This window comes from Molothrus ater, chromosome 8 (assembly GCF_012460135.2).
Source record: "Molothrus ater isolate BHLD 08-10-18 breed brown headed cowbird chromosome 8, BPBGC_Mater_1.1, whole genome shotgun sequence".
Taxonomy (NCBI): domain Eukaryota; kingdom Metazoa; phylum Chordata; class Aves; order Passeriformes; family Icteridae; genus Molothrus; species Molothrus ater.
The window spans coordinates 6,083,207-6,110,471 of NC_050485.2; the positions used below are offsets into that span (position 1 = coordinate 6,083,207).

Here is a 27,265-nt window from a genome sequence, read left to right on the forward strand (position 1 = left end):
GCTGTGTGAGGTCTGGTGCTTAACCTCTTAACACCTTGCTACAGACTACCCAGGCGAAGTGTCTTTCTAGATTCTAAAACAGAATTGAGTGAAATTTGAAGGAGCAAGGTGAATTTTAGAGAATGATTTTTAACTAATGATTAATGATTTTAAACCTTCAGTACTATCACTGAAGGCTGTCTTTAGCATTGATCAAATGACAAATTTTACAAATAAATGGTTCTCCACAAGGGTTCAGAGTAGCTGCAAATACAAGCTAATGAATGCTGCTAGAATGATTTGGGATATGATGTGCTTTCCTGCCAGTGTTTTCAAGTTTTACTCTGTTAACTGTTCCTCTTAACTCTTTTCATTAAGAAATGAGTATTCTCTAACTTTACTATATATTTTAGACTGTCTCTAGAAATGAAATTTTTAAAAAGTGGGGTTTTTTTGGTGATAAGTTATTGCTGCTGTTTTCTACTTGCTTTGTTAAAATAAGAGGTGATTGCTGTAGTAATAAACAGTGGGGGTGAGAGGATTTTCTTGATCTGATGCTTTAAAGAGGCAAGGGAAAAGCAAAGTGTGTGGGAATGAAGTGGGAGTAATATGGGTTAAAAGTATCTCTGGGGGGAAAACTGGGCTGATGAACTTGGGTAGAGGAGTGAGAAGTGGCTTGGTGGAAATTGAAGTTGTGCACTCAGAAGGCAGAAGGACAAGATGAGAAGCAACACTGTGTAGTACACGTTTGATAGTGTGAGACAGAAAGTCTAGACAAGAAAGTATGTTGTAGGCCTAAAATTAACCAGATCTAAAAGAGAAGAATATTTCTGTGACAGTGATTTTTAGTTCTCAGAAGCAGATAGAGGAAGAAACTCGGATATTGCCTTGGGTGTGGCTGAGGCTGAAGTTCAGAAGGGTAGGAAAGCATCTTCCCTTCTCCATTTAGTGTAACAAGCAGTGGCTTTTTTTTGTATTTTACCAGCTGCTTTTTCTTAAGAAATTTCTCATAATTGGGAAAAGAGAACAACTTACTACTTTGAGTTATTTTTAAATTTAAATGAATTCTGTAATTTTGAAATGTAATGTGTTTAGCAGAGTTGTGTTTGGTAGTGCAGATAGCTTTTGGATAGCTTTGAGATCCCTCTGCTCTGCACAAGAGGAGACAAAAGGTGTGGTGTCTTTAACTTAGTGGTTTAGTGAATGCAGCTGAGGGGAGAAGGTACAGCTGTTATATATTGGGATAGCACAAGATGAAATAATACAATAATAACAAACTGGTTCCACATTAACCTAGCTGGAAACAAAATGTGGTGATATTGTTTCTTGTTTGGTTTTTGAGCCAAATTGCAGGAGGAAACTGAGCTGCTTCTGTGAGCTGCTGTGTTGTTGGACTTGCTTGTAGTAGCAAGGTCTGCAGGCTCAGGATGTCCTTTCTGGTGCTGTTCCAATTGACTTCCTTTTCTTTTTCCCTTAAAACCATATCATTGGTTAGTTGGTTTGTATTACTTGACATGTATTTGAACTGAAAATGAGAAGTATTCCTAAAACTTAGTGATTATGTAGATAGCTGTATGTATTCCCTGAATGCTACTATTAAATACTTAATGTAAAGCTTTTTGTTCTTGAGATAAGACACCCAATGTTAGTGGTAATGTTTTAGTAGCTCTCCTCTCTTCACCACAAATGCACTGCCAAGAAAACTGTCTTCTGTAGTGTAGGAACTGAATATATAATTTCAAAACCATAGCATTAAAATGGGTAATAAAAAAGATCTTGCATTAAATTTTTTAATGTGTACATTGAAAAGTGCATGTAGATGAGCACATGCTGTGTATGTGCAATAATGTATGTCCTTTCCTTTCTTCCATTTCCCCAGGTGTATGTGGAATTTGATGACCTTGAATGGGAAAAGCGAGAATGGGTTAAAGTTTATGAAGATTTTGCAGCCTTCTTGGTGGAGTACCAGCTGGTCTGGGCAAAAAGAAAGGACCCAAGCCAGACTCAGGGATCAAAAATCAAACAAATTCAATGGCCTGCATTGGTAAGATACTTTAATTGCATTTACTAAAGCATTTAATTCTCTTTAATTCTGTCCTTAAGAAACTGTCTAGGTTACTCCAGTGGTGATGGGGAGTGGTGAGCATGGAGGGGGGAGAAGGGTAAAAAAAGGATAAGAAAAAAACTAGTAAAGCATGTTGGTGTTGGAATGATGTGATAATAGTCACTCATCTTCCTTTTTGAATCGACCTAAAGCACTGTAAAAGTGGTGTCTGAGTGACATAACAGGATTAATGTCACTTTACATAGTCAAAGCATCTTACAAATATAAACTTACCAGTAACACATCTTGCTGCTCTGGGGAGGATTGAAATTAAGGTGAAAAATAAACCCTTAAGTTTTTGATACCATCAGTTTCCACGAAGGGGGTATCTGCAATTCAGGTCAGAGTTCAGAAAGATGAGAAAGGATTAATCAAGTAAGTGGTAATTGTTTGCCTGGTTTATGAGGTGATACTTGTGACTCTATTCTTTCTGGATTGTTGCCCAAGCATTTAAAGCTGTTGAGATAACTGCTAGGAGTCTGTGTGCATTTATGAGTGCCTTTAGATATATCTGATGAGATAATCTATAAAGTAATAAACATGTGTGCCTTTTTTCTCCAGAGAAACTAGTAGTGCTAACAGAGTCTTCAGGAGAGCCAAACAGATGTGAGATTTTGGGAACCTACTGTATTGGATGGTTTTGCTTTGTATACAGTTGGGGAAGATTCCTCACAGACTTGTGGGTGAAAGGGGCTCCAACAAATCTGTGGAAATGATCAAGGGAATTCTTAGATATATTTGATAATAAGCTTAAAATCTGTAACTTCACTCTTGTTATTTTAGATATTTACAGTCATAATGAATTTAGGTGATGATATTTTTTTTCCTCTGGCTTTTGCTGTATCTGTTTCTTTCAATATACTGTTCATATAATTGTCTCTGAGCACCTGATGGATTTCTTGGAATGCTGTTGTGGGATAATTTTTTTGAAGCTGGGGTAGGAACAGTCATGCTGATGGTCATGAAGCAGTCTGGTCAAAAAAGTCATGGATGATTTTGGATTGACCTTCTCCTCTTCAGTTAATACTCCTACTCAGCTTGCATGTTTGTGCTAATGTGCTTGAGTGAAGCAAGCTAACTTTCTGGATGTACAGGCTGAGTCATGGATTTGCTTTTTCAGGCAAGTTAGTATATCCTTGAGCAAGAATTTTTAGTTTTAGGGAGCCATGTTATTTGCTCTTGGAAGCCACCCATCACTCCTTGATTGAAATGGGTCTTATAATTCTGTTAAAAACTTAGTGTCTAACTACTCTGCTATTTTACATGCTTTTAATCTCACCCTCTAGGATAGAGATCCTTCTTGGGTTTAGAGGGGGTGTATTTCTATAAAGTATTCCAGTCTGGCTGCTGATCCTGTCCCCAAGTTGAAAGTATGTATTTGCTAATGTGTGTAAGTGTTTTGGTTGAACTTTTCTCCCAGCAGACACTTTGATCAAACTTGTGCTGGTCCAGCAAAAGGCAAAAACTTCTTTTCTTCCATCACTATCTTACAAATTCTGTATTTTTTTTTAATGTTTACATTCTTGAGGCAGCTGATAGGCTTGAGAAGGAAGATGTTGAAAAGATCTGCCTCCTGCTTTTACAATTAAAAAATTGAAATAGTATAGGCTGAAGTGATGCTCAAATAGGTTCAGGTCACAGTTTTCAGATGTTAAGGATGAGAAATTCTCAGAAATTCTCTCATTTATACTTGGCCTGCATACAGATGTTCTAGCAATTGTTTCCTGAGTCAAATCCTCTAGTCATCCATTCCAGAAAAAACATATTTGAGGGGAAGTACAGATAGAGGATATTAGCTGTAGTCAGAGCAGATTCTCTCCACAGAGACCTCCCAAGGTTTTGCTGTGTGTCAATAGCAACTCTGAGCACACCATGGCTTGGGGAGCAGTGAGGGTGCTCAAACTGCCATGGAACTTTTGGGTTTTGTCACCAGACTATCAAAGCACTGCGGTGGATTGGAGTGGATGAGCTCTGGGAAGGTTTGTGTGCTGTGTTTTGGTTGTGGTTTTTTGTTTTTTGTTTCTTTTCCAAACAAGACTCACTAAAAATAAGAAAACATGAAAAAAGTGGTAAAAAAATTGATTTGTCAAACAGCAGTAGGAATATTTGCACTTTTATGTAAAATCCTATGTGTAGATGTGGTAATACACATATTTTGAAAAAGCTGAGTCTTGATGTAGCCTTTAAAGGACAAGTCTCAAGCATTCCCATGCACATGAACAATATTGAAAAAAAAAATCATACCAAAATAAAAAGTTTTGATACAGTTTTATTTTGGAAACTAATGTAAATGCAGCAAAGCAATATTTTAGAAAATTTTATGTAGTATTTCTCTGGGATCTTTGCGTTCAGTGGAGTGAATGAAAACTGCTTGCTTATTTTGATGGTTCTTATCACCTTCTCTTCTTCTTTGAGTAATGTACCCTGTATTTACTGTATGGTATTCAAGCCTGATCAGAAGACAAGGTCTGCAGTTGCTGTGGGGCTTTGTGGGTAGTTACCAGGCTAGCTTTCATCACTCAGTTTTGTGACTTTATAGATGAAATTTCTAGAATGCAAGTTGTTTACAAATGTTGCTATTTTCAAATGCCTGAGTGCCTGAGGTGTAGCTATTCCTGAAAGCACAGCATCTATGTGTAATTGTTGACCTTGTGTAATGATGTTGTAAGATTTTAGGCTCTATTGTCAGGCTGAGAAAGGGAGGAGATGGGAAGCACTGTCTCCCGTTGTTTAGAAACTCAGTAACAGGAGAGGGGTAGGCTATCACCTGAATTCAGTTTCTCTTAAGATGAAATTATATATTTTTAAGTGAAATTCCTGCCTCAGGTGAAGAGTTGGCTGTAAATGACCCTGGAGCCCTACTGCCAGTAACATGCTTCATTGTGATGACTTCATGAGATGACTTAGAGTGGATACCTCTGCCACTGTGCAGGGCTGAGAAGGAGGGAGCAACTGCAGTGCCTCAGCTTGTGCATGCTCTAATCAAATGCTTTTTCTTCCTGGGAGCACTGGAGGACTTGGCTGCCTAGCTGGTATAATTAGAAATCACCTTGCAGCCTAAAGAAATGGCAGTAGTGATAAGCAATGTCAGTTTATGTGTAGCCTGGATAATGGGGAAAAGTAAGTTTGGTAAACAGTGCTTGTTTTATACCTTAAAGTAATAGAGATGCTTTACTGATGTCAATGCAGGAGAAACTTCTTGGCCAAAGTGTTAGCATAGGAAAAAGTGAAAGTATGGATTCTGAAAAAAAGTTGTAGGTAAGTGGAAATGAGTGGTGTGCCTTCTCACATTAAGGGATTTAAAAAAGTAGTCAAGATAAGGTGTTGAAATTGAAGGCATCATTTTGGGTTGGTAAATAAGAGGGGTGCATGTCACAAAGATAGAAAAAACAGGAGTGATAGGCTCAAAGTGATGGGTTAGAGGAATCACCAGTACTTCAACAATGAGACAGAATTGGGTTTTGAATTTCTCAGAAATAACTTTGCAGCAATTGACATGCTGAATAAAATTATTTCACCTGTAGGTAGACAAAGAATAGTTGTATTTTAGGGAGGGTAAATTAATTTTGCTATGTAGAAATAGTTTGGGTACTGTGATGTTAGAGATCAGTGATAAAATCATGCCTATGATATAATTCAGTCTGAAGTCTCAGGAGTATGGTGGTATCCCCTCAGCAGCCAGTGGGGGAGATGGAAGTACGTGTGTGGGCAGGGTGACAAATTGGAGCCAAGGTTTTAATGTGGACTGAACAGAATGCTTCTGTGAGCTGTCAGTTTGAATTTAATTATTGCCTCTCTAATTGCACATTAAAATATCTAGAAATAAAGCGCAGAGGGAGAAAATGAGATGACAAAGGAGAGAAGCAGCTAGAGACATTTTAGAGAATAATAGAATAATGTGCAGGAAAAGTTTTAAGGTCACAGACTTACTAGCAGAGGGCACTATGGTAGAAACATAGATAGCAATTCTCATTTGTTCACAGCATCAACTGTACATGTTTTAAGTACAGCAAGGTGTGGGCTGAATGTCTTTTTCTTAATAATTGTGTTTGGGAAGAGGGTTTTGGAAACATGAATGATATGCTGAACCAAAAATTTATTATTGAAGGCCTACAGATAGGCATGAAAGAAAGACATTTCAGACAGGCATTTTAAGAAGTATGTTACATCATCTTGAAAGGAAAATAAGGGAAAAAGAATAATGAAAAATGCAGTTATGATTAAATGAGTTTAAGGTTGATAGGTTATGGCAAATCTGTGCTTTCAGGTAAAGGATCTAGGAGAACACAAGAGGTTGGAAAGAAAAGGATTGGAATTGAATATAGAGAAAAGTGAATTCATTGAATGAGAACACAAGAGAAACTTCTGCAATAAGAAAGGAAGAGGATATAGAGCAGAAAAGGAAAATATCTTATTTTGGCCTTTTCATTTTGGAAGAAACTGGTGGTCTTGTGCAGGGTAGCTGTCAAAGGAGGAAACAGTTTGGCTCAGTATGCTGTGATGAAAAACAGGACTGGGGAATGGTACATTGGGCTGGCAGGGCAGAGCTGGGTGCCTGGGATGATGATGAGTCAGAGTGCTTCATGTGTTCTCTGGGTATGCCTTGTTTTGTGAAACATGTGTTGCCTTTTTTCTACCTGTAAACCAACTAGTGCTGCTTGTGAATTCAGTATGAATCCATATGTAGCAAATCAGAAGAAACCCTGGTAGTTTGTTGCTCTGAATACGAGGACAATGCTTCATTAGCTTTACAGTACTTGCCTTGTCAGACCAACAGATTTGCCCTTTGGTCTCAACTAATATACCAAGGCCTGCAGTAACTATCACTCCCAGTTTCATGCTGGTATACAGCAAGAACTGGTTCTCCTGCAATTCTGTGTTTCTGAGGAATATCTAGATAAAAGCTGAAATACATTTTCATGAGGAGATTCTGAATATGCATATCTCCTAAGGTAGGGAGGCTGGAAGAACAACTCAACCATCCCCCGGCCCCAGTAAAAAAATGAGCATGACCTGTTTGCCTGTCTCTCTTGGATCAAGTGAAGTAATTGCTAAACCAGTGGCTTGAGAACAGTCTTTTCTGGGACTCTGTGCAGGGCTCTGCAAGAATACAGAGCTTTAGCCAGACTTAGAGCAAAAACAGGGACAAAGAGTGAATCTTCACTGGCAGTGATGAACCCTGTTCATTGTGAGAATGTGGAGCTGATTTACAATGGCCAGTGCCAGTGGCACATGTGGGGCTGTGGGCTTTCAGTCTGACTGTCATGCTAATGAGGAGATCATCTTCAGCAGAAGAAGGAGATGAGCTTTGTTTTGGCAGCAGTGGATGTGTTTGTTCTGGTTAGATGTGAATGGGCCCAATATGTTCACGTGCTGACTGCACATTAGGACGCCTGGTGGTAAAGTATGTGAGGTGAAGCATTCCTGGATATATGGAAAAGAAGATTTGTCCTCTGACCTTATGTAGCCTTTTCTCTCCTCCCTCTGTGCCCCTCTGTCCCAGCTGTCAATTGCAGAATCCCTTGGCTTGACTGCATTCTGCTTCAGCTGGCTTGATTGTGCTGGATTATAAAGCAAATATTTTTGAAGTGCCAGTTTATTGGCATTTGTGTCATGATTAAAGAAGAAAGTGTACAGTTTGTACAACAAGCTTCTACAGGACTTCCAGATGTTCTTGAGACAAATCAAGTTCTTTATACTTGGCACAATCATGAAAAGTAGAACAGGTTCCTTGTTAACTTCTGTTTATACTGTGACACACTACCACTTTTTCACTCTCTCAAGGATTTGTTTTCTTCTTTGTCTTTATGTTCTAATTTTAGCATTTCTGAGTAAGTTTCTCTTTTATATGTTGATCCCATGGCTCAGATTGATCCCTGTCAAAAGCAGGAGCTTCTATAGATATTGCTGATGTTCCCCCTGCATATTCAGTTATTTCATTGGAGCCTCTTCTCTCTGCACAGTGAAAAATAGAGGTATGCACTGCCAGATAGTATGATTAAATCCTCAATGGACACTCAAAATACTCCAGCAGTAAAAAGAAATTAATTCACAGAGGATTACTGTGTCTATGGAAAGTAAGGCAGAGAGAAGACTTGGCCTTCTGAGTCCTAAAAATAAGTAAAACCTTTGATGATATTTCAGATGTGAGCGGAGGAAGTGCTGTAGCTTCCAGGGAAAGCAATCAAAAACCAATAGTGGTTTTTTCAGGTACTCCTTTCCCTGCATCAAAATCCTAGTGCTTGTATCCCGTGGTAATATGGGGTAAAGATAAGATGTATGCAATAGAGGAGAAAATGCTTGGAAGCTGTCAGCTTCTTGGAAAACTTTAGAGCTTGGGGAAGAGAAAATTTAAGTAACTGACTCAGCAGAGCATAAATGACCCGATTTTTGCTGCATTGTGAAAGACAGTAACATGCAGAAACAGCACTTGGAGATGGTTCAAAGATTACTCTGTTGGAGAGTACATTACTGTGATATTCCCACAGAACATAAATGTCTCAGGCAGTACCACATCCTGCCTGTGTACTTTGGCACCTGCTCCTTTTGAACTGCTGCTTACTGGGAGTCCCTGATCTCCATGCAGCCTTCCAGGGAGAGGCCCTTACCTTCCCAGGACATGCCCCAAATGAAGAGCAATGAACGGGAATCTGCCTCCCCAGATGATTTGTTATGAAATACGGGTGTTGCCCTGTGGCTTCACTCTCTGGAAATGAGTGATGGGCTGGAAAGCCTCACTGCAGTGCTGTTCTCTATGTGGCCCTGGTACTTTCTGTGCACTCTCCACTGCTGCGTTGGTTGTTGCAAAGTTTTTTCTCTTAAGGTGTTGGCTAATGGCAGCCTTCCTTTTTACTTTCTTGTTAAACTTGCACTTGAAAGCAATGGGGACGATTTTTTTTTTGTGTGAAAGGATTTAGTTTTGTAAAAGCATGCTTATGAATATAAAAAAAAAAAAGAAATTTTTTGGTAGGTAAGTGCTGTGCTAAGAATAGTTCTTTATGTTAATTTCATTTATAGCAGTTATGGAATGCCAAACAAAATGGAGTATTTTCTAGACTTCAACAGTAACCACAAATGGCATAGATCATACTGGCTTGGGAGTTGCCATTTTGGCAGCTCATTTAGAGAAATTTGCTTTAGTATGTCACAGCACCCTAGATGTCTTTGTACCTCAGGCTCTTTCCTGCTAGTAAAGCACTTCCTGTTCTCCAAGGGTTGTGCCAGGTAAAAAGCCTTAGATAGTGTTTAGTGTCCTCCAGCTGGAACTGAGTGATGCTCCCAGCTGAGTGTGCCTCTGTCTCTCACACCTGTTCCAAAGTCAGATAGAAGTGAAATGCTGCTGATGATTTACATGTCTTTCTGTAAAAGTCAGATAGGAAGCATCTTGAGGTTCCATATTCAAGCTCAGCACTTGAAGCAGAGCAGTTGAAGCCACAGCTGCAGGGAGCTCAGTGCAGGGTGACTGCTTGCACATTGATATTTATAACTGAAACTGGGCTGGTTTGGGACATGGTTATACTCCTGCTGCTAGCCCAGTCAGCTACACTGCAGTTAGTGTCTGTGTATCTGAACTGTGTTCACACTTTGGCTTCAGTGTTGACCTACTGCACAGCTTCTTTGTGTAGAAGAAACACAAGGTATGCTGGGTTCTCTGGAATTCACTTCAAAGTCTTAAGTATTTGATTTTTCTTTTTTTCAACAACATTTATGAGAACAAAATTTTCACTTGTGCTGAAGAAAACAAATTGCTTTGTAGCTGTCTAGATCATCTGCACTTTTTCAGTGAATTAGAAAGATCAGCTCTATTTTGGAGATATCACAGTGAGCAGGATATAGGCTGCTGGATGCAGGTGGTTATTTCAGTACAGTATTGTGGAAATTCAGCTTCCAGAGCTTGAGCTTTGGAAGATGGCTCTGTATCTCCATCAGATTTATCATTCTGTCTTGTTGCTGCTTATATAAATTATGAATTACATTATAAATCTATAATATCTATATCTAGAAAATCTATAATTATATATGTGTATGTGTATTTATAGATGGTGTGTATAGAGATATACACATAAACAGAATACTTGTCTCTATATGTTTAAAACATTTTAAAAAGCCTATCTTTTGAACTATACCTGTTGAGAGTCTGTACAGTGAGGGAGGGATGTCAGCCTGGTACTTGTCCTCCATCCCAAGAGTGGCTGTCCAGATGAAGGAGAGCTGTGCCAGAAGACCTCCATCCCCACATACTACTCAGTGTTTCTCTGGTGATGGCAGGAGGAGCAGCTGGGCTTTACACCTGTCAAATCCATTTAGCAGCTAATTTTGAAAGCCACCCACTCTTCAAATCTCCACTGCTGTTTCTGTGCATTAATAACTTGTCAGCTGTGCAATACTAAAGCCCTGCTCACATCATGCTTACTTGAGTAAGATAAGTTATGGAAAGCATAATTACAATTTTATGAGCTTTGTGTTCTTCTTTCCCAGAATTCCAGCAGTCTCTTCTGTGCTTCAGCAGTTACCATGATGTGTAGTATGAAGTCTCAAAATCCAGCTCACATACAGCAGTGTGCAAAACCCACCCAAAACGGGAAGGACTTTTCTGTGCAAGTTACTTCAGTAGGTTACAGGGCTGTGGATACACAGGGCCTGGTGCATTCCTGTTCCTCCCAGTCTCATACAGCTGAGACATTGGAGCTTCAGGTGAAATTCGTGTCTCAATAAAGTAAAAAATGTTGCTGTCAGGACCAGACATTGTGTTTTCTTAGCTGGGGGTAAAAGTTCTGTATTTTTCAAATGAAGAAGGCTTTTTTTGGTATTCTTTAGAAAGAATATCCTTCAACTCCCTCTGAATTTCAGTTATTAACATGCAAACAAGGCAACTCTTGTTGCTTAGATCTCTCACCATGCTACTACCTTCCCTTTCTGGCACTGTGGCTTAAACCCACCTCAGTCTCAGTTAGATCCAGAATCTCCATCCCCGCCTTTACAGAAATTATTCTTTTAGAGTACACTAAGCACTTGTGAGCTAAGCAAACATATATGTGAGAATGAAGTGCTATTGTGTATTTCTCTTATGCATTGTCTGTACCTGAATTGTATTGATCATTTCTGATTTATTGCATTTTTTTTGTTTCATTTTGTCATTCTCAGGGCTCTGCATTTGAAAAAGATTTTAAAATGAGATGTTGGTAGTTACCTGCCATTAACAGAAATTTCTTTTGCTGGCAGATGTTGTAGGCCTTCAGTTCCACTAAAACAGGCTAAATCAAGTATTTGGAGAAAAAATTCATAGGTGCTAAAGCATTTTAAATGGGCTGTCCATGATATATTTATCATGAGCCATCTTTCATACATGGCAGTTTCTTGAGGACAGGAAAAGTCACATTTCCATAGCAACCTCAAACACTGCTGAAGTTGTTCTAGCAACAATTTGATGTTTTACTATGTTTGCTTTTTAAATATATCTTAACTGCTAAGGAGAAAACTGAACATAAGAAAGTTCAGGAACAGACTGTCAGCTTGAGGTATTTAACTTGCATGAGGAGAATAGCTGAGTAGAATCTGTATTTTGTGTTTTTGTCATCCTAAACTTTATGCTAACTTCATTTTGTAGCAAAGTGATCATCGTGTGCATTTTTTTGAAAAAACAAACCCTGAAGTAGTAAACCCCCTATGCCCTCTATTCCTGCCTTCACTGTCACAAGAGCAGCTTCCTGAAGTAGTGCCAGTTCTTTCCAGGTGCATTTTTGTATGGGAACATGCTACTTTCTGCAGTTCATGTTCCACCATGTATGTTGACATGCATGTGATCAGTGTTTCTGAAGCCTTTCTTGGGTTTGTGGCTCTGCATTTGCCCCAGCTGGGCAGGAGGAATGGAAATGTTGGTGGGCTGCAGGTCACACCACTCATTATGACAATTAAGATGTACTTACTGCCTAATCACAGATGATCTGGAATTGTGAGGGAGTATTGATGGAGAGGGAAGGATAGAGGAGAAGGCTGCTGAAGGCACAGGTTGGTTTCTTCTGCTGAGCCAGTTTCCTGTCCTGTCCTCACTCCTGTCCTCACAGGTTTTATTTATATGCTGTGGGGTCAAAATCCATTTGCTGTGCACATGCAGAGGCCAGGGCTGGGAGCATATTGTTTTACCACTTCCTTTCTTGTACCCTTGGATTAACATCCTTCCAGCTGCTGGCCAAATCAGGAAGTTGAGGCAAGGGCTAGAAATGGCAAAGACACATCCAATGACTTCTTGAAAGAAAAACTAAACCTTAAACTGAAGATGCTTGTGTTTCTCTTTGCAAAGCCTCTCCTGCTAAGATGATGTCAGTCCTAAACAAATGATAGAACAACACTGAAACCATTAATTTTTTGTAATTCGTCAGGTATCAACAAACTACTTCATGTGCTTTGTGGGTTTAGAAGGCTTCTGGTTTTCTGGCATCTGTTGTGTGATATATTCATGTAAATGGGGAAGGACATACGGTGAAACTTTGGTTTGGGATTGGTTTTTTCCCCCCTAACTTATCTGCACTTCCTTACAGCAAAGCCTGAGGTTACTTCAGCAATAGTTATTGTTAATTCTTTGAGGTGTTGTATCTTATTTAACGTGCATTGCATGTTTAAAGCATTGTTACATACAGTATCTTTAATACCAGAAGGTGAATAAATGCTAAGAACTGTAAATTTAGGACTATATAAAGTCTTGAGAAACCAAAACCATTTCAGAAGAGTATTCATTAGGCTGATTTTTGTAAACAATCAAAACAGATTATTGATTAGGGGGTTGATTTTGTTTGCAAGTAATATCCTTTTGCAGTAATTAATACTTTACTAGAGCAATACACCAGACCTCATCTAACCTTGAGTAAGTCTGACTTCTTATTTACAGATAGGTGAATTATTAACACAATTAATGATATAGTGTTTATTTTTTGTCTACCAACTCTCAGAGGGTCCACCAGTTATGGGTGGAAAAAAAAGTATTGTATTCAGCTTTTTTGTCTTTTATTAGCTGCTGTTGTATTTCATTTTGACTACTCTATGGAAAAGTCTTGGTCTATTAGTTAGCCAATTTTTGAATAGATCTGTATAAGAAAAAAAATTAATTATTCTTACATATAATGCATCATTCTGAAAAAATCCTGACTGAGTATTTTAATTTGAAATTTCCCATCAATTTTGAGTCTAGGACATGGGGTAAGTACCTCATTTCTTTTAATAAATGATAGAACATTATATTTCTGTTCTTGTCTCTAGTTTCAGATGACTCTGAAAAATCTTACTTATTTAATTTGAAGGGTTTTACTGAGATTTTAAATGCATATACTGAATTGCTGCAGACTGTGTGAGTGCCATCACAATAGGAATAAACTACTGATTAGTAAGGCTGATTGTGAGTGGATAGATATTGTTGGAATCACTGAAACATTTAGCTGCATCCTGAAATGAGCTGAATAGTACTTCTTATCACTGGCTGATATATTTAGTTATTTTCAAAGTGTAATAATAAAACTTTATATTAATAAAAATACAGCCAAAATCTCTTTGTGTGTTGCATTTGAGTGTAACCAGCTTTTTAGGCAACTATGTTCCTATTTATTTGGGTGTATTTGCTGGAATAGGATGATCTTTGTAGGTCCCTTCCAACTCAGCATATTCTGTGATCCTATGGATTCAGTGCTCTGTAAGGCTCAGTTACCAAGTTAAAGCCTGTTGGTTTTGGTTCAAGAACTTCTATTTGTCCACATATGCTCTTGCTTGTAGTAGCACTTTTACTGTTCTAAATCACAGTACTTGTAGTACTTTAGTCCAAATTATTCACTGAACTTTTTTATTGCTTCTAAATTTAAAATCAAGTCTTTTTTCCACATCATGATTACATAAAGTGCTACAGAAATGACAGGGTATATCTTCATACCTTACAGAAAGGAGAGTTTGAAGATGCACCATGAGACATTTCCCTTCAGGAATCTTGTTAGTAGTGAATTGTACATGAAGAAGCACCAGCACATCTGTAAACAGCCTGTATGATGTTGCTGGAATCAGATGCTTTACTCAAGTTTGAGGCAAGATGCTAATCCTTTTAATCCTGAACAATGGGCATCACCACCCCCATGCCCCCTTTTTGAACTATCTCCTTCTGTTCCATTACCTAGGACAGACCTAATTGATTCTTTCTAACTTCCTGGGTAGGACACATTTACAAGGTAGTGTGAGAGGTGGTAATGATTGATTGTTGATTGGCAAGTAGGGTGATAGGCATTTGTGTGCAGTCATCTTCTAAGATTCCTGGAGCAGAACTCAGGGCAGTTATGGACAGCTGTGGAGGAATTACATTAAGTCAGAGATGTCTTTTAGAACTGTGTAATCTGAAAAATTACATCAAACTACAATAGAATCATGTGTGCATTTATTTATTGATGTTTTTCTACTGTCTAGTAAGATGCTGTCCTGTGGAAAAAAGCAGTTATGGGTTTGAAATGGCATTAGAAGTTTCATTGACCTTCTTGTCAAAGTGATGTCAGGGTGTCACCTAGACAGGCAGAATTGAATGAACCTGCAGCAAGTGCCATCAGCTTTGCTGGTGAAGGTGGCTGCAGGCAGCAGCAGGATCTGCTCAGTCAGGACTCTGGTGCACTTGCAGCTCAGAAATGTGTATGCCTGGATCTGCAGGTGGAGGGGTCATGGATGGTTTTTATAAGCCTGACTAATACATTCAATATACAGAGAACTTGCTGTGACTCTGCTGGTTTACTTCCACTCCCAAAATGTGGTCAGGCAGAAATGCAGCTCTGATGTGTGCCTGAATATGCAGCAATTTGTGTTTCCTTTAAAGTTGGATAATCTCAGATGAGCTTTTGTTAGGGAGGAATTTATACAGTTTTCATACAATCTCTTATGAATAGTTTTGGTTTTCTGTCCTTTAGCTTGGAAGTTAATCAACCTATGTAAGTGCTGTGTACACATACTACTAGAAGGTTATGCTTCAGGAGGGCTTCATGGCATTCTTAATTGATCATATGGTTTTTCTATGCCATGCTATTTTGCTGTGTTACTATCAAAATACCCAGTGAACTGTAATTAATGACATTTTTGCACGCAGCTGTGAAATTACTGCCACCGCTGTAGAATGCTGTTTTCAACATCTTTGGCTGCTGCAATTGCACAATCTTTTAATGACAGATGTACTTGGAGTTCCTTCAATACCAATGACATTATTGGCGCACTAGGATTGTATGCTAGATTATTCATTAGAATAACCATTGCACTCCTTATTGTGCCTTTTAAACTATCCTCTGAATATCTAACCTAAGCTTCCTGTCACAGTGACAAAATGACCAGTGTTGTATCCTTAAATACTACAAATGCACAGACCATGTACAAATCCAAGTAGGAAGGGCAACTATTCCACACATGCAGGCAGGGAGAGTTGGTGCTCTTGGGTGTTATTTGACTGCTCCTGTATTTGCCTGATTTTGGGGATGGTGTGTAGGACATCTCACCTGCCCAGGACACTGGAAAGCTGTGAGCTGTTCTGTGTCTGTATCACATCTTTCTGTTAGTGTTATTTTAATCAAATTTTGGATGATAGGGAAGACAAACTGGCTTTTTCTCTGGTTTTACAGCATTCTAACCAATTCCTTTTATATGTTAACGGTATTGTAACATATGTTTTAGTATATCTGTTTGCAGTGAGACACAGACAGGTTTGTTTTTGTAATCTATATAATTTTACTGTATAAAGAAAGTACAGGTCTGTTACTTGGCCATGGATGTTTTGGCACAGTGATGCTGTGAAAGGTAGTTATTTTCTATCAGGGAACTGGTTCTCTTTAACATATATGTACTTTTTTTCATTGGTGTTAACCAGGGTCTTAGCATCTCCATTGTGAGTTGAAAACTCTAGCTGCAGTTTGCTTTCTTGGTACAGTTTCAGTATAGTTTTTTCAACTAATGTAGTCCAGATTTTTGTTGGTTGCCTTTGTATTTGAAATGAACTAAAATATCTGTTTATCTTAATAAATGAGAGATGAAGATGGGAGGTAACAGGGAAGTCATTGCAAAATTTATAAAACACAATAAATCATAAATACTGTTGTTATGTTGGCCAGCAATAACATTTTGACTATAAAAAGTAAATGAAGAAAACCCAGTAACTGTTTAGATCAAATTTCTTAGGGAAAATAAGTCATTAGGCCAAAGCAGATACTTGCTTCTCCCTTGAAATTGTGTTTTCAACTGTGATCCAAAATTGTGACAAGCTGAAGAATATTGGTAACCATGTATGCATGTAAACACAGTAATTTTTTATTTATCAGAAATTGAGCCTTATTTTCCATTTCCAAGCCAGGCATGAGAAGATGGGTATGAATTACCCAGAAATTAACTGCAATAAGTAAGGTTAGTAAGATTAGGATTTCTTTTTCAAGCAGTGTTGTATTCAAACACCCTTCCCATAAGAGTAGTGAAAATAAGAAGTTAAAAAAAACCCTTAGGTAAAGTGGTTTTCAATCCTGTGTATCTTCAACTGTTGTAACTCTTGGCCATTGGTTTTGTCATGCTTTTCAAGTCATTTGATCTGCACAGAGTAGTTTGGGTTTTCTGAATGCAGGGGTTTGGGTGTCCCAAGTCGGAGAGTGTAGCTTGGATCCACCTCACTGAATCTCCCAATGCCCTCCCCCATGCTCGCTGACTTTGATGAGTTCACCAGACCATAGTTCTGTCTCTTCTGCCTTGCAGACAAAACCTGTGCTCTCTTTGTTCTTTACATTTTACTGCTCATTGAACTGTTCTGCACATTAGTCACCCTCTGAGGGAATGAGTTTGCAAGTAGGAGAAGTTGTGGAGTGGGGAAATAATGTAGTTCCTGTCTGAGACCAAGTGATGAAATCCATTAGCCAAAATTTCTGTTTCATACTGTATGTTGAGAAAGGCCAGAGTTCTACCTCATGGCCATTGACTCAGTAGTGTTTGGCTTTGAGATTAACAAGGCGGTTTACAGATCTGATTAATTTTTCCAGATTGATGAAGCAATGATTTTCAGCCTGTTCATAGTTCTAGGCTTAGCTTTCAACTGTGAAGTCTGTAATTATTCTTTTATTATTGAGAAATCGTTCTCTTGAGTAGTTTTGTGAGAGGAGATGAGGTGAATCGTGATTTCTTATGATTCAGAGTGACAGAAAGAGTAAAGAAGACTTCTTTTCCCCACAATTTGTCTGATTTCCAGTTTTGGTAAGATTTCAGCAGTCATGCAATAAATTTGGCTATATGTTGTTCTAGAATTCCTTCATTTGTCTGCCAGGATTACTGCTCAACTGAGAAAGGATTCACTACTTCCTGTGCCTCCAGGATGTGCTGCATGTTGTCACATAGGAGGTTGTATCTCACTGTTTGAAAGGAGGTACCACCAGTAACAGGACAGGTGTGAAAGCAATGGATTTGTCTACTTGAACTGCTCATCTTTGGTTCCAGGCTATGACTGGAGCCTGGTTTAGTTCTCTGCTGCTGTTTGATAACATTGCAAGCAGTGTTGGTTCTTCTGAGCTGTCTGAGCTTGCACTGGGATGGAGGCTGCTGGCAGAGGAAAAATGGGATTTTGGAATTCATCGTCAAAGAACAAAAAAAACCATGGCTGTGAGGGGAGCTGGTACTCCCAGTATGTGGGAGTATGCTCTGTACTTGTGCTGTTTACCCCTTCTTCAGAGAATGACTGGGTTGGAAGAGGCCTTTAAGATCAATCTGTGCCCAAACACCTCAACAAAACCCTGGCCCCCAGTGCCACATCCAGGCTTTGTTAAACACATCCAGGGATGATGACTCCACCACCTCCCTGGGCAGACCATTCCAGTACTTTATCACTCTTTGTGTAAAAAACTTTTTCCTAATATCCATCCTGTATTTCCCTTGGTGCAGCTTGAGACTGTGTGCTCTGGTTGTGTCAGTGCTGCCTGGAGAAAGAGCCCAGCCCCAGCTGAGCACAGCCACCTATCAGGGAGCTGTAGAGAGTGATAAGGTCACCCCTGAGTCTCCTTTTCTCCAGGCTGAGCACCCCCAGCACCTTCAGTCATTCCTCATAGGGCTTGTGTTCCAAGCTCCTCACCAGTGTCGTTGCCCTCCTCTAACCTTCTTCAGGTTTTGACTTTTTTCTTCTGTTTCAGCATCAGCTTTTATATTGAACCTGTTAGCACAAAAGACTCAGTCTCCATCCATTGCTGGTTTACTCTGTTCCCAAAGTAGCCAGAATGAGGTATAAACTAAAACCTAGCTTTCTCAGGTAAATGACTGCTAGAATATAAGGTCATCATCTCCCAAATTCAGAGAACTGTTGCAGGAGCTCACTGGTGTCAAAAGGGGGAGTCTTTGTTCTCCCTGTTCTTTTCTCTGAAGGTGGTTCAAATGATTGTGCTCTTAAACTAGAACACACAGAGCCAACTTGCTGAGATAAATAGAATTATACAATATCTGGGGTAGCTGCTGTCTCAATTTTCCCTTTGAAAGGAGAATTACTGCTGCCACAGAAGACTTCAGAAAAGAACAAGATGATGTCCACTAGCTTTTTCCTTTTGCTTCCTTGTAGTGATGTTTTCATGTAGTCTTTTTTGCCATTTTTGGAAGGAAGAATGGGAGAGAATCCCTTGCCTTGATTCCAGCTGGTGGGCTGAATAGAGGAGTGGATACTGAAAGAAGTCCATGTTTGTTTGTACAGAGCCCCAGATTATCAGTGATGTACTTGTACAGCTTTCATCAGAGCTCTGGGAAGAAAAACTGAAAGCAGGAAACCTCCCCCCCCCCCCCCCCCCCACTTCTGCATAACAGACTGGGGTGATGGTCACAGGCAGAGCATTGTTATAAATTCACAAATGCACCACAGTATAATCCAGGTTTGAGGAATCACTGATCCCTTTTCTGTGATGCCTACAAATTCTTCACTTTAGACACACGATCAGCTCCATTCTCCTGTTCCTCATTTTGCCGTGTCTTGTGCAAGGATCTATTTAACAAGACTGATAACTGTAGCGATATCATCTCAGCCGGCCTGGAGATGATTCTCCATGTAACACAGAAAGAGCTTTTCATTCCCAGCCACACAACCTCTCCTGAAGTGGAGGGGTTTTAGAAGAGGCTTATAGGATTTCTGAGGAAATGCATATCTAACAGCCTTGTGATGAGTTTCCTCCTGTGCCCATAACAGATGAAAGGCCCTCTGGACCACACTTCTGAATCCTGTGCCCATAGGTTGGTTTCCCAGGCAGTGTACAGAACGTGCTCCTTGGGGTCATGTCCAAGGCTCAGAGTTACAGACACTTTGTCCTGTCCTGGTTGCCAGAGCTTTGTCATAAAAACAGTTCTTAGAACTCTTCTCCTTAAAGATTTCTCACTAGTTTCAAAACTTTCCTTCTAAAAGTGCTCCCTTTGTGGAATCTGGTTCTGCAGTTTGCTAGCAATTCAGCTTCAGTAACCTTAATTTTGTAAAGAAACTCAAAACTATAATAGTCTAGGATAAAAAAGAAGTTGACATACAAATGCAGACACATTTGTCAATGTGCCATTTGTTCCTTTTCTCTTACTCCTTTTACAGTGCCTGGGAGCCATTTGGTATTTCTTCACTGTCCTGGATCCTCAGTCCCTCTTGTCCTCCTCAGCTGTGTTTTCATGGAGCTGGTACCTGCCTCCTGCACAGGGTGCCTATCTCTCTTATAGCTCTGCTTTCCATGTGAGTCAGTCCAAGGACAGTGGAACTTTGCAGAAAGCTTTGCATTTTCTGTAGAGTACAGGATTATTAATGAGAATCTCCTTTATGTAGCCTTTGTTTTCCTCAGAGGACAGGATGTTTGATTTGTTCAGTTCCTCTCCACAGCTCCCTTTTTGGGTCCTGGATGCCATGTTCCAGTATTGTCAGCACATGGTCAGTCTCAGCAGTTCACAGGACACACAGGATGCAGCTGCCTCCAGGAAATGCCTCTCTGGAGTGATGAAGGGCACATTTGCATGAGACAACTCGTGTTTAGTCACCTGACAAGGGTGCAGTCACCGTGGCCAAAATGCAGGCTTTTCCCATGTCTGCTCATGTGCCTTTGCTGCTTTGTCTGCCTGCTAAACAGGGTGCTGGAGGGCCTTCCGTGCAAGGAAGTGGGCTGTGCCTGGTTGAACAACTCTCCAGTGGATCTCCTGTCCCCACACAGCTGGAGAGGCTGGCACAGACTCTCACTTGCTGTGAGTCACAGGTGGCTCTGCTGTGCTGTTCTCTTCTTGGGTATGGCCAGGATGGGAGCTGACTCCTCACAAAATCCCATTTGGGGCTGGTGGTGCAATCCCCAACATGCTGTGCTGACATGTCACAGGAATGAAATTAATAACTAATGAAATTAATAAATAATGCTCCTCTCTGAGAAGAGCATTCCCAGGAACTTCTGAGAGCTTGAGTGCTGCCACAAAGCCTACCATGCTCCTAGGATGCTGAACACCATGTTCAAGCCTTTTGTTGATCTGTTTGAGAGACAAGGGATCATCATTTGGATGGGAGGGGAATAAGTTACTTGATGAGTATAAGCAGCTCTCACAGGTCCTTGGACACAATGTGAAATATTGGCAGTTTATGTGTTTTTAGTGGCAAAACCATTGTGAATTGATATTTATTACAGTATGCAGGCTGTCTTAATTTGCAAAGTTGTCATCAATTGTAAAAAACAGAGAGGGATGAAAAGGCTCTGAAGTAAATGCCAAAACCATATGGTGACTTAACATATCTTGAATTTATGGAGCCCAAGTTGGAGAAAGGGATCAAAAAACTAGAAGGATACAGATATGTAAATTAATGGGTATTTCTGTTTATCAAGTCATGGAGTGCAAAAGACCTATATATCTTGGTCATACAGGTGGCATGATCCTTTAATAATGACTGACTGAAAAAAGAACAGACCTAAATTTATATTCTTGGATTTCAAGTATCACTGGACAAAATCGTTGTAGCCACGTAAAAAGTACACACAATTACTTGCTGATCTCCATATTAAGAACAATTTCAAAATTTGTTACCTGACCCAGTTATTTATTGCTTTACTTACCCCAACTTACATCACTGAAAACTGCAAGTTAAACTCCTTGCTAGTGAAACCTTTTAAATCTAGGCAGCAAGATCAATTCTTCTGGTTTGAGAGTCTGCATTATACCATAGGAAGGGACTATTTCATCACATATAAAAATATCAGCCGATAGAAACACTTGGTTTAACACATAGATTTGTTCTTCTTTCAAGAGAAAAAATACTGAGTTAGGAAATGCTGATCTCTCCCTGGATTGCAGTATTTTCTTGAAAAATAGTGCAAGTGACAGGTAAGCTTGTAGCAGCTATTTTGGGGGTGGTAATAAGCACTGGAAATTGATGCATTTTTCATGATTTATTTCCAGCACTGTAGGTTAATGGAGTCAATAGTGTCTCTTTTATTGTAGAACCACATCCTGTCTGGTTGAAAAGGATGGAATTATTAGCCAAGTCTGTCTCTCTCTGTGACTTTTTTGTCAAGACAGGAACTGCTTCATGCCATGCTGTCTGACAGCATTGCTCAAAAGCTCTTCTGTCACATGTCCTCCTTTCTTCCAAAGGCACTGGCTCCTTTTCTGAGGGGTAGAGATGAATGTTAGATTCTCTCAAATCTGAAGGTGTTTTTTTGGACATGGCTTTAATGACTTTAATGTCAGTGCTTTCACCACAGTCTGCTAATTAACAACCAACAATTATTATTATTCTGTAATACCAGTTGATGCAAAACACTGGCATATATTTACCTTACTTTGGTGTCAGCCATCTCTGATGTTTGTTTTTGTGTGCTTCCATGGTCAAACTGACTGTGTGTTTGTACTAAAGGTGGTAAATTTGTAACATCCTTACTGAGGTTGAAGGGCAGGTTGCAATACACAGAATTATACCAGGTTATTTGCATGTAATATTCAAAGAAGAGCAGACTTAGAATTTACTGTCTGCTAATGTTGATCTGTTCTTTTGATTTTGGCACAGTGCTGTGTATGAATCATATTTAATGGCACAGGGAAGGAGGCACCGTGCTCGGCGAGGCAATGAGGCCGTGCTGCATCTGTTTGAGTCAGCAGCCAGCGCGTTCTGCTGCAGCTCTGCTCAGAACAGTCTGGAGGTTATTTCAGGGGACAGTGAGTCACAGCAGTGCCTTCTTCACTCATCACCAGGCTGCAGGGGACACGCAGCTCTAGTGCAATCCTCTGCGTGGTTGGAAGGGAGCGATTTAAGGTTAAAAAAGGAAGTGTTGTTACTTGAAAAGAAAAAGATTTCTGGTTATAGAGATGGGGAAAAAAAGCCCTAGAATCTGAGTAAGTCAGTGAGGGTCTGCAGGTGGAAAGATTTCCTTAATGTGCTCAAGGTCTAGCCACTCCATTTCTGTAGAACTTGCATTTTCTTTCTATGAAAACAAATCTGGATGATAGATCCATAGTACTGTATCTGAATTGATTGCTTGAGCTGCCTAGATAGTTCCTTAAACATAAAACCACAGTTTTAAGTATGAAATTAATTATCAAATTAATTCTGGTTGTGGCCACCTCTGCTGTGACACAAACCTCTGAAAAACAATGCAAGTATCAGTTCATCCCCATTTCTCATAACCATTGTGGGAAAACCTGTGACCAGCTGAACAAGAAGTACTGTAATTTCTCTTGCTGAAGTGGTAAGAACGGTGAAAGCAGAAAGAGGCCAACTGGGATTGACCATAAAAAGCATGCTTCCTTTCAGAACTAAAAATAAAACCTGTGAATCCTGAGTACCAAAGCTTGTCTACCAGATAATTATGACACTCATTTACATAGTCTTTTATCTCCTTCTAGGGACTGGTCTGAACAGTCTTCTCTTAAAAACTCTTCCAGCTTCTGTGGTTGCCTTGCAGCACAGGTTTTCAGGCTCCTTAGCTCAAAAGACATCTGACAATGTAGGTTGGTTTTAAGCAAGGTCTTGTGGGTTTGTGTTGTGTGGCACCCTGCCAGGGATTTCTGGTGCTTCAGTTACAGGGAGGAACAGAGCTCTGAGCAGAACAACACATGCTATTAAGTTGTGGAAGCTGAAGAAGCTCCTCATCTCAGGCTGTCATTTTGTTTTAGAAGAGAGAGTGTTTTAGAGTAGGCGAATACATGTAGTTCCAGACAGGGGCCCCCATGCCTGCTGTTCTTCCATTCACCTAATTTGGCTAGTAAATTAAATGTGAAAGTTGAAATTAGCATTGGGAGCTCTGTGGGGTCATTGTGCTCCCACATGATGGAGTTTCTGTAATACCAGTTTCCATTTTGAGTTTAGGAGATCATAGACCAAAAGACTTGTGCTTTTAGAGTCATTGCTCAGGTTGCAAAGTCAGCCATTGAAAAACTGGGAGACACTGTTTTCCTCTATGTGTATGAATCTGAAGGTGTAAATTGTCTGTGCAAACTTTCAATCCTCTGTTCCTGAACTTGAGAATTTTGTTTCATTTTAGCTGAATAAGATTTTACCTAAAGCTGCATGTGTAACGAAGGGATGACAGTATCTAGGCATGATATTCTTCCTCAGTCATCTCAAAATCCCCCAGTTAGTGGATAGATGATCCACCAGTTCTTCTGTCAGTGGTGTAAGATGGTCCTTAGCTGAGGCCTATTGATTCACTATGCATTTTCCATAATTTTCAAACTATTGAGTATTTTAAAAATTTTACATAATGCAGATGATGTATTCTTCCTTCTTCCCATTACCTTTCACACAGTTATGGGAATTGTCCAGAACATGCTTATTCCTAAAAACTGAAACGTTTACTTAATAGCTAGGTGGGATAGAAGACAAATGAAAAAGTTAATTTTCTTGGAGTTCTACAAAATACCATGGTGAAAAATGTCAAAGAGCATTATATGAGTTGTAATTTAATAACTGTAGCTGCAATATAGTTGGTTGAAGTATTTCACATATCATAGACTTCAGAGTGCCTCATGTTGTTCTGCATAAAAGTATGTTAAAATATTCAGAGGATGGATTTTGACTATATTTTTGTACTAAAAAAAAAGCAGCTGAGCAGATAGCATTGTAATACATGATATATGAAATGTTATTCAGGAATGGAGTTCTTCTGTTCCATCACTGGTGCTATAAAAATAGAAGTGGTCAGTTATCTTTTTAATATAAGCATCACTTTTTTAATGTTTACTTTAGGTCAAGAGTTATATAAGACTTATTCCTAGTACTCCTCAAATATCATTTCTGCTCTACTTTCCAATGCCCAAAATAGTTTTCTGGTTAAAAGGCATTAATTATGAAGATGGCTATACTTTGTAGTCATCCTTTATGGAATTTCATATCAATGATGCTGTATTCAGGTGAAACTGAAATCAGGCTAATGGAATTTTTTTTATGCCAGTATAGTACAGTTTAAGCACACATTTAAACTCTGAAAAGAAAAAATGTTTTTATTTGTACTAAAAGCCAAAGTTGGAGAATCAACTACAGTATTTGTCTTGGTTTTTTGACAAATTGGGAGGAAATTTCCCAAAATGCAAGTGTCCTCTAATAGAAGGCAGAATTCAGCAATCCCTCCCCTGTGGTAATCACATATCCTCTGAACAGAGAGAACATAGAGACATAGCTCTCCCAGGATTTCCCTGGGAAAAGCTGAGAGAAAAAGTTAAAACAATTATTATCTCAATCCCTACACCTGGCAGGCAATCTCTGTTTGTCAAAGATGCTTACAAGAAAGAGTTATCCCTTCTTGACCAATAGGTAAGAAAAGATTCCTAAAGGCCAATCAAGTCTTAGGTCCACCACTTTTTCTATAAGAACTGTGAATTTCTAATAATAACATGTCTGTTCATGCCTTCTGCTGATGTTCTCTGTATCCTTTGTCTGTCCCTGATACCCCTCAGTGACACTCCCCCACCCAGATTCATAGAAGAATCTCTGGAGGAAAGTGAAAAAAACCCCTGTTTATTCAACAAGCAGGGTGCTCACAGGCATGAGGAGACACGAATAATGTTAAATAATGAAAGCTCTCGCTGCAGAGAAGGGCTGGTAGATTGGGAGTCCTTTCTGTAGGTGTGGCTCAGCTCTCATCTCCAGGATCTGGAGCTGGCCTCTGGCCTGCTGTGGGGGCCCCTGGCAACATCCTGGGCTTTCAGACTGGAGAAAAGCTGAACAGTTCCAGAAGAATAAGAAGCCACAGTCCCAGGACAAACTTCTTGCCTCAGTTAACTAAAAATCCAGCTAAAAAAAGCAAAGAGAAACTCTCCGTGTCTCTCTGCGGAGGAAAAAGCCGCGAGAGCTGGAAAAGACAGCGAGTTCTCGGAGTTTTGAACAACGCTGCCAAAAGAATTCCACTGCTTCCCCCTTGTTCCAGCTTAAAGCTACAGGACTCGTGCCTGACAGGGGATACAGGAGCACAGGGTCACCCCAGGACAAGTGTGTATGATCCCCTTTCTGATCCAAAAGGATTTGCTGGGAGATACTCAATGGGATGTGGCTGCCATTAAGAATGCACTTTGCAGCTAGAACCTTGTAAACAGCTGTCTTTAAATGTTCAGGAAACATGAAGAAAAACTTTCTCTTCCTTGGCTGAAGTGTATAGGGGTCTTTGGTATGATCTTGAAAATAATATCAGTATATCTTTCTTCTGCTCAGTCTGCATTTTTACAAGCTGCTTTGTTGGCAAATATCCTTCTGAATAGCCTCAGGAAATATTTTCAAGAGAAGTTCACCCAAGGCAACGATGGAAAATGCTGTTTTGGTGTTTGTGCAGGACACCAAGGTGAGATTTATCAACTCACAAAGACTTTGTGAAAAAGTCATACTTTTTCATTTCTGTTACTTTTTCTCTGGTAAGAGGTATGGATTGCTGATGGTCCAAAGGTACTGTGTTCTTGCCATTTCCTTGTTTCAAGTCATCAGGTTTAGTCTACTGTATTTTTATAATTTCATCTTTTGATAAGACTCCCTATAAGCCTTGTCTTGCTAAAGCTGGAGGCTTTTTCGTAATGTTGTGTCTGTAAGACTATGAAAATTTTACAGCAAATTTAAATCAAGTTTTTGTATGGCAAAAATAATTTTAGTATTTTTGAGATGTTTCAAATACATGCATCAAAAGTGCTTACCTCAGCCATCTTTTTCAATTGTGAAAGTAAGAAAGGAATCAAAACCATTACATTAGCCATCTTTCTCAAATATGGGTTTTTACAAATGCAGGCTTGTTTCAGGACCCTGGAGTAACACTGACAAAGTGTCTTGTTACTTTGACTCATATCTGCTTCTCAAATGAGACAGACATTTATTTGACACAGGTGTTGACAGTGTCAGGCACTAAGGGAAATACACTATTCTGTAGATCAGCTATTAATCTAAAATAACATTATTTCAAATTTCTATGATCTTGGAATTCCATGAAATGAACAAATCTTTGTCAAACTCTCCACCTTTATGTAAGCCTCTCTGTGAAGCTCTTTTTCCTGGTTTAGGGCAAATTTGAGAGGAAACCTCCAAAGGGGTCCCTCTAGAAAGCAAATTCAAGAGGCTTCTCCCTGCACCAGTTTGAGAGACATAAATCTCCTTCGAGAGAAGTGGGAAAAAACTGTTTATTTAACAAGCAAAGTATTCACAAACATGAGAAAATGAATAAAATTCAACAATGGAACCTCTCATTGTTCTGAAGAGGTGGCAAATCCAGGAGTTTTCATGGGCTGTAGCTCGGCTTGCTCAGTGTCTTACCAGTCCCTCCTGCGCTAGAAGTGCCTCTGTGGGCCACAGGTGTGAGATCCTGGTGTTTTCTGGATTTTCAGTCCAGAGCAGGGCTGATCAGTTCCAAGAAAAAGAAAAGCCACAGTCCAGGGAACTTCTCTGTCTCAGCTAGCTGAAAAGCTATCTAAAAGCCAAGGAGAGCTTTCTCCTGCTGTCCATGCTGCAGACAACACGCACCGAGAGCAAAGGAATTCCGGGGGAGTGAGACTGAAGCTTCTGCACACGCCAACTGTGCACCATCACTTCCCCCTCCTTTCACTCCTGACTCTAGTTTTAAAGGTGCAGAACTTAATTCTGGGCTAAACAGATGAATGGGGAGACAATTCAGCATCATAAAACCACCCCAGGACATTCTTTCATTCAGAAATGCATTGGTGGCATTAAAAAAATAATTTAGACAATGGAATAACTAATAACTAATGGAA

General features: G+C 39.6%; 1 protein-coding gene across 2 annotated transcripts in view; it reads left to right on the top strand.

Moving 5' to 3' along the window:
• Positions 1-27,265, top strand: part of JMJD1C (jumonji domain containing 1C) — a 159,745-nt gene that overhangs the window by 49,683 nt on the left and 82,797 nt on the right. For both annotated transcript variants that reach the window (XM_036385398.2, XM_036385399.2), the window contains exon 2: positions 1,859-2,023. In XM_036385398.2, coding sequence (XP_036241291.1) covers positions 1,859-2,023 — 165 coding nt within the window. The remainder of the gene's footprint in view (positions 1-1,858; positions 2,024-27,265) is intronic.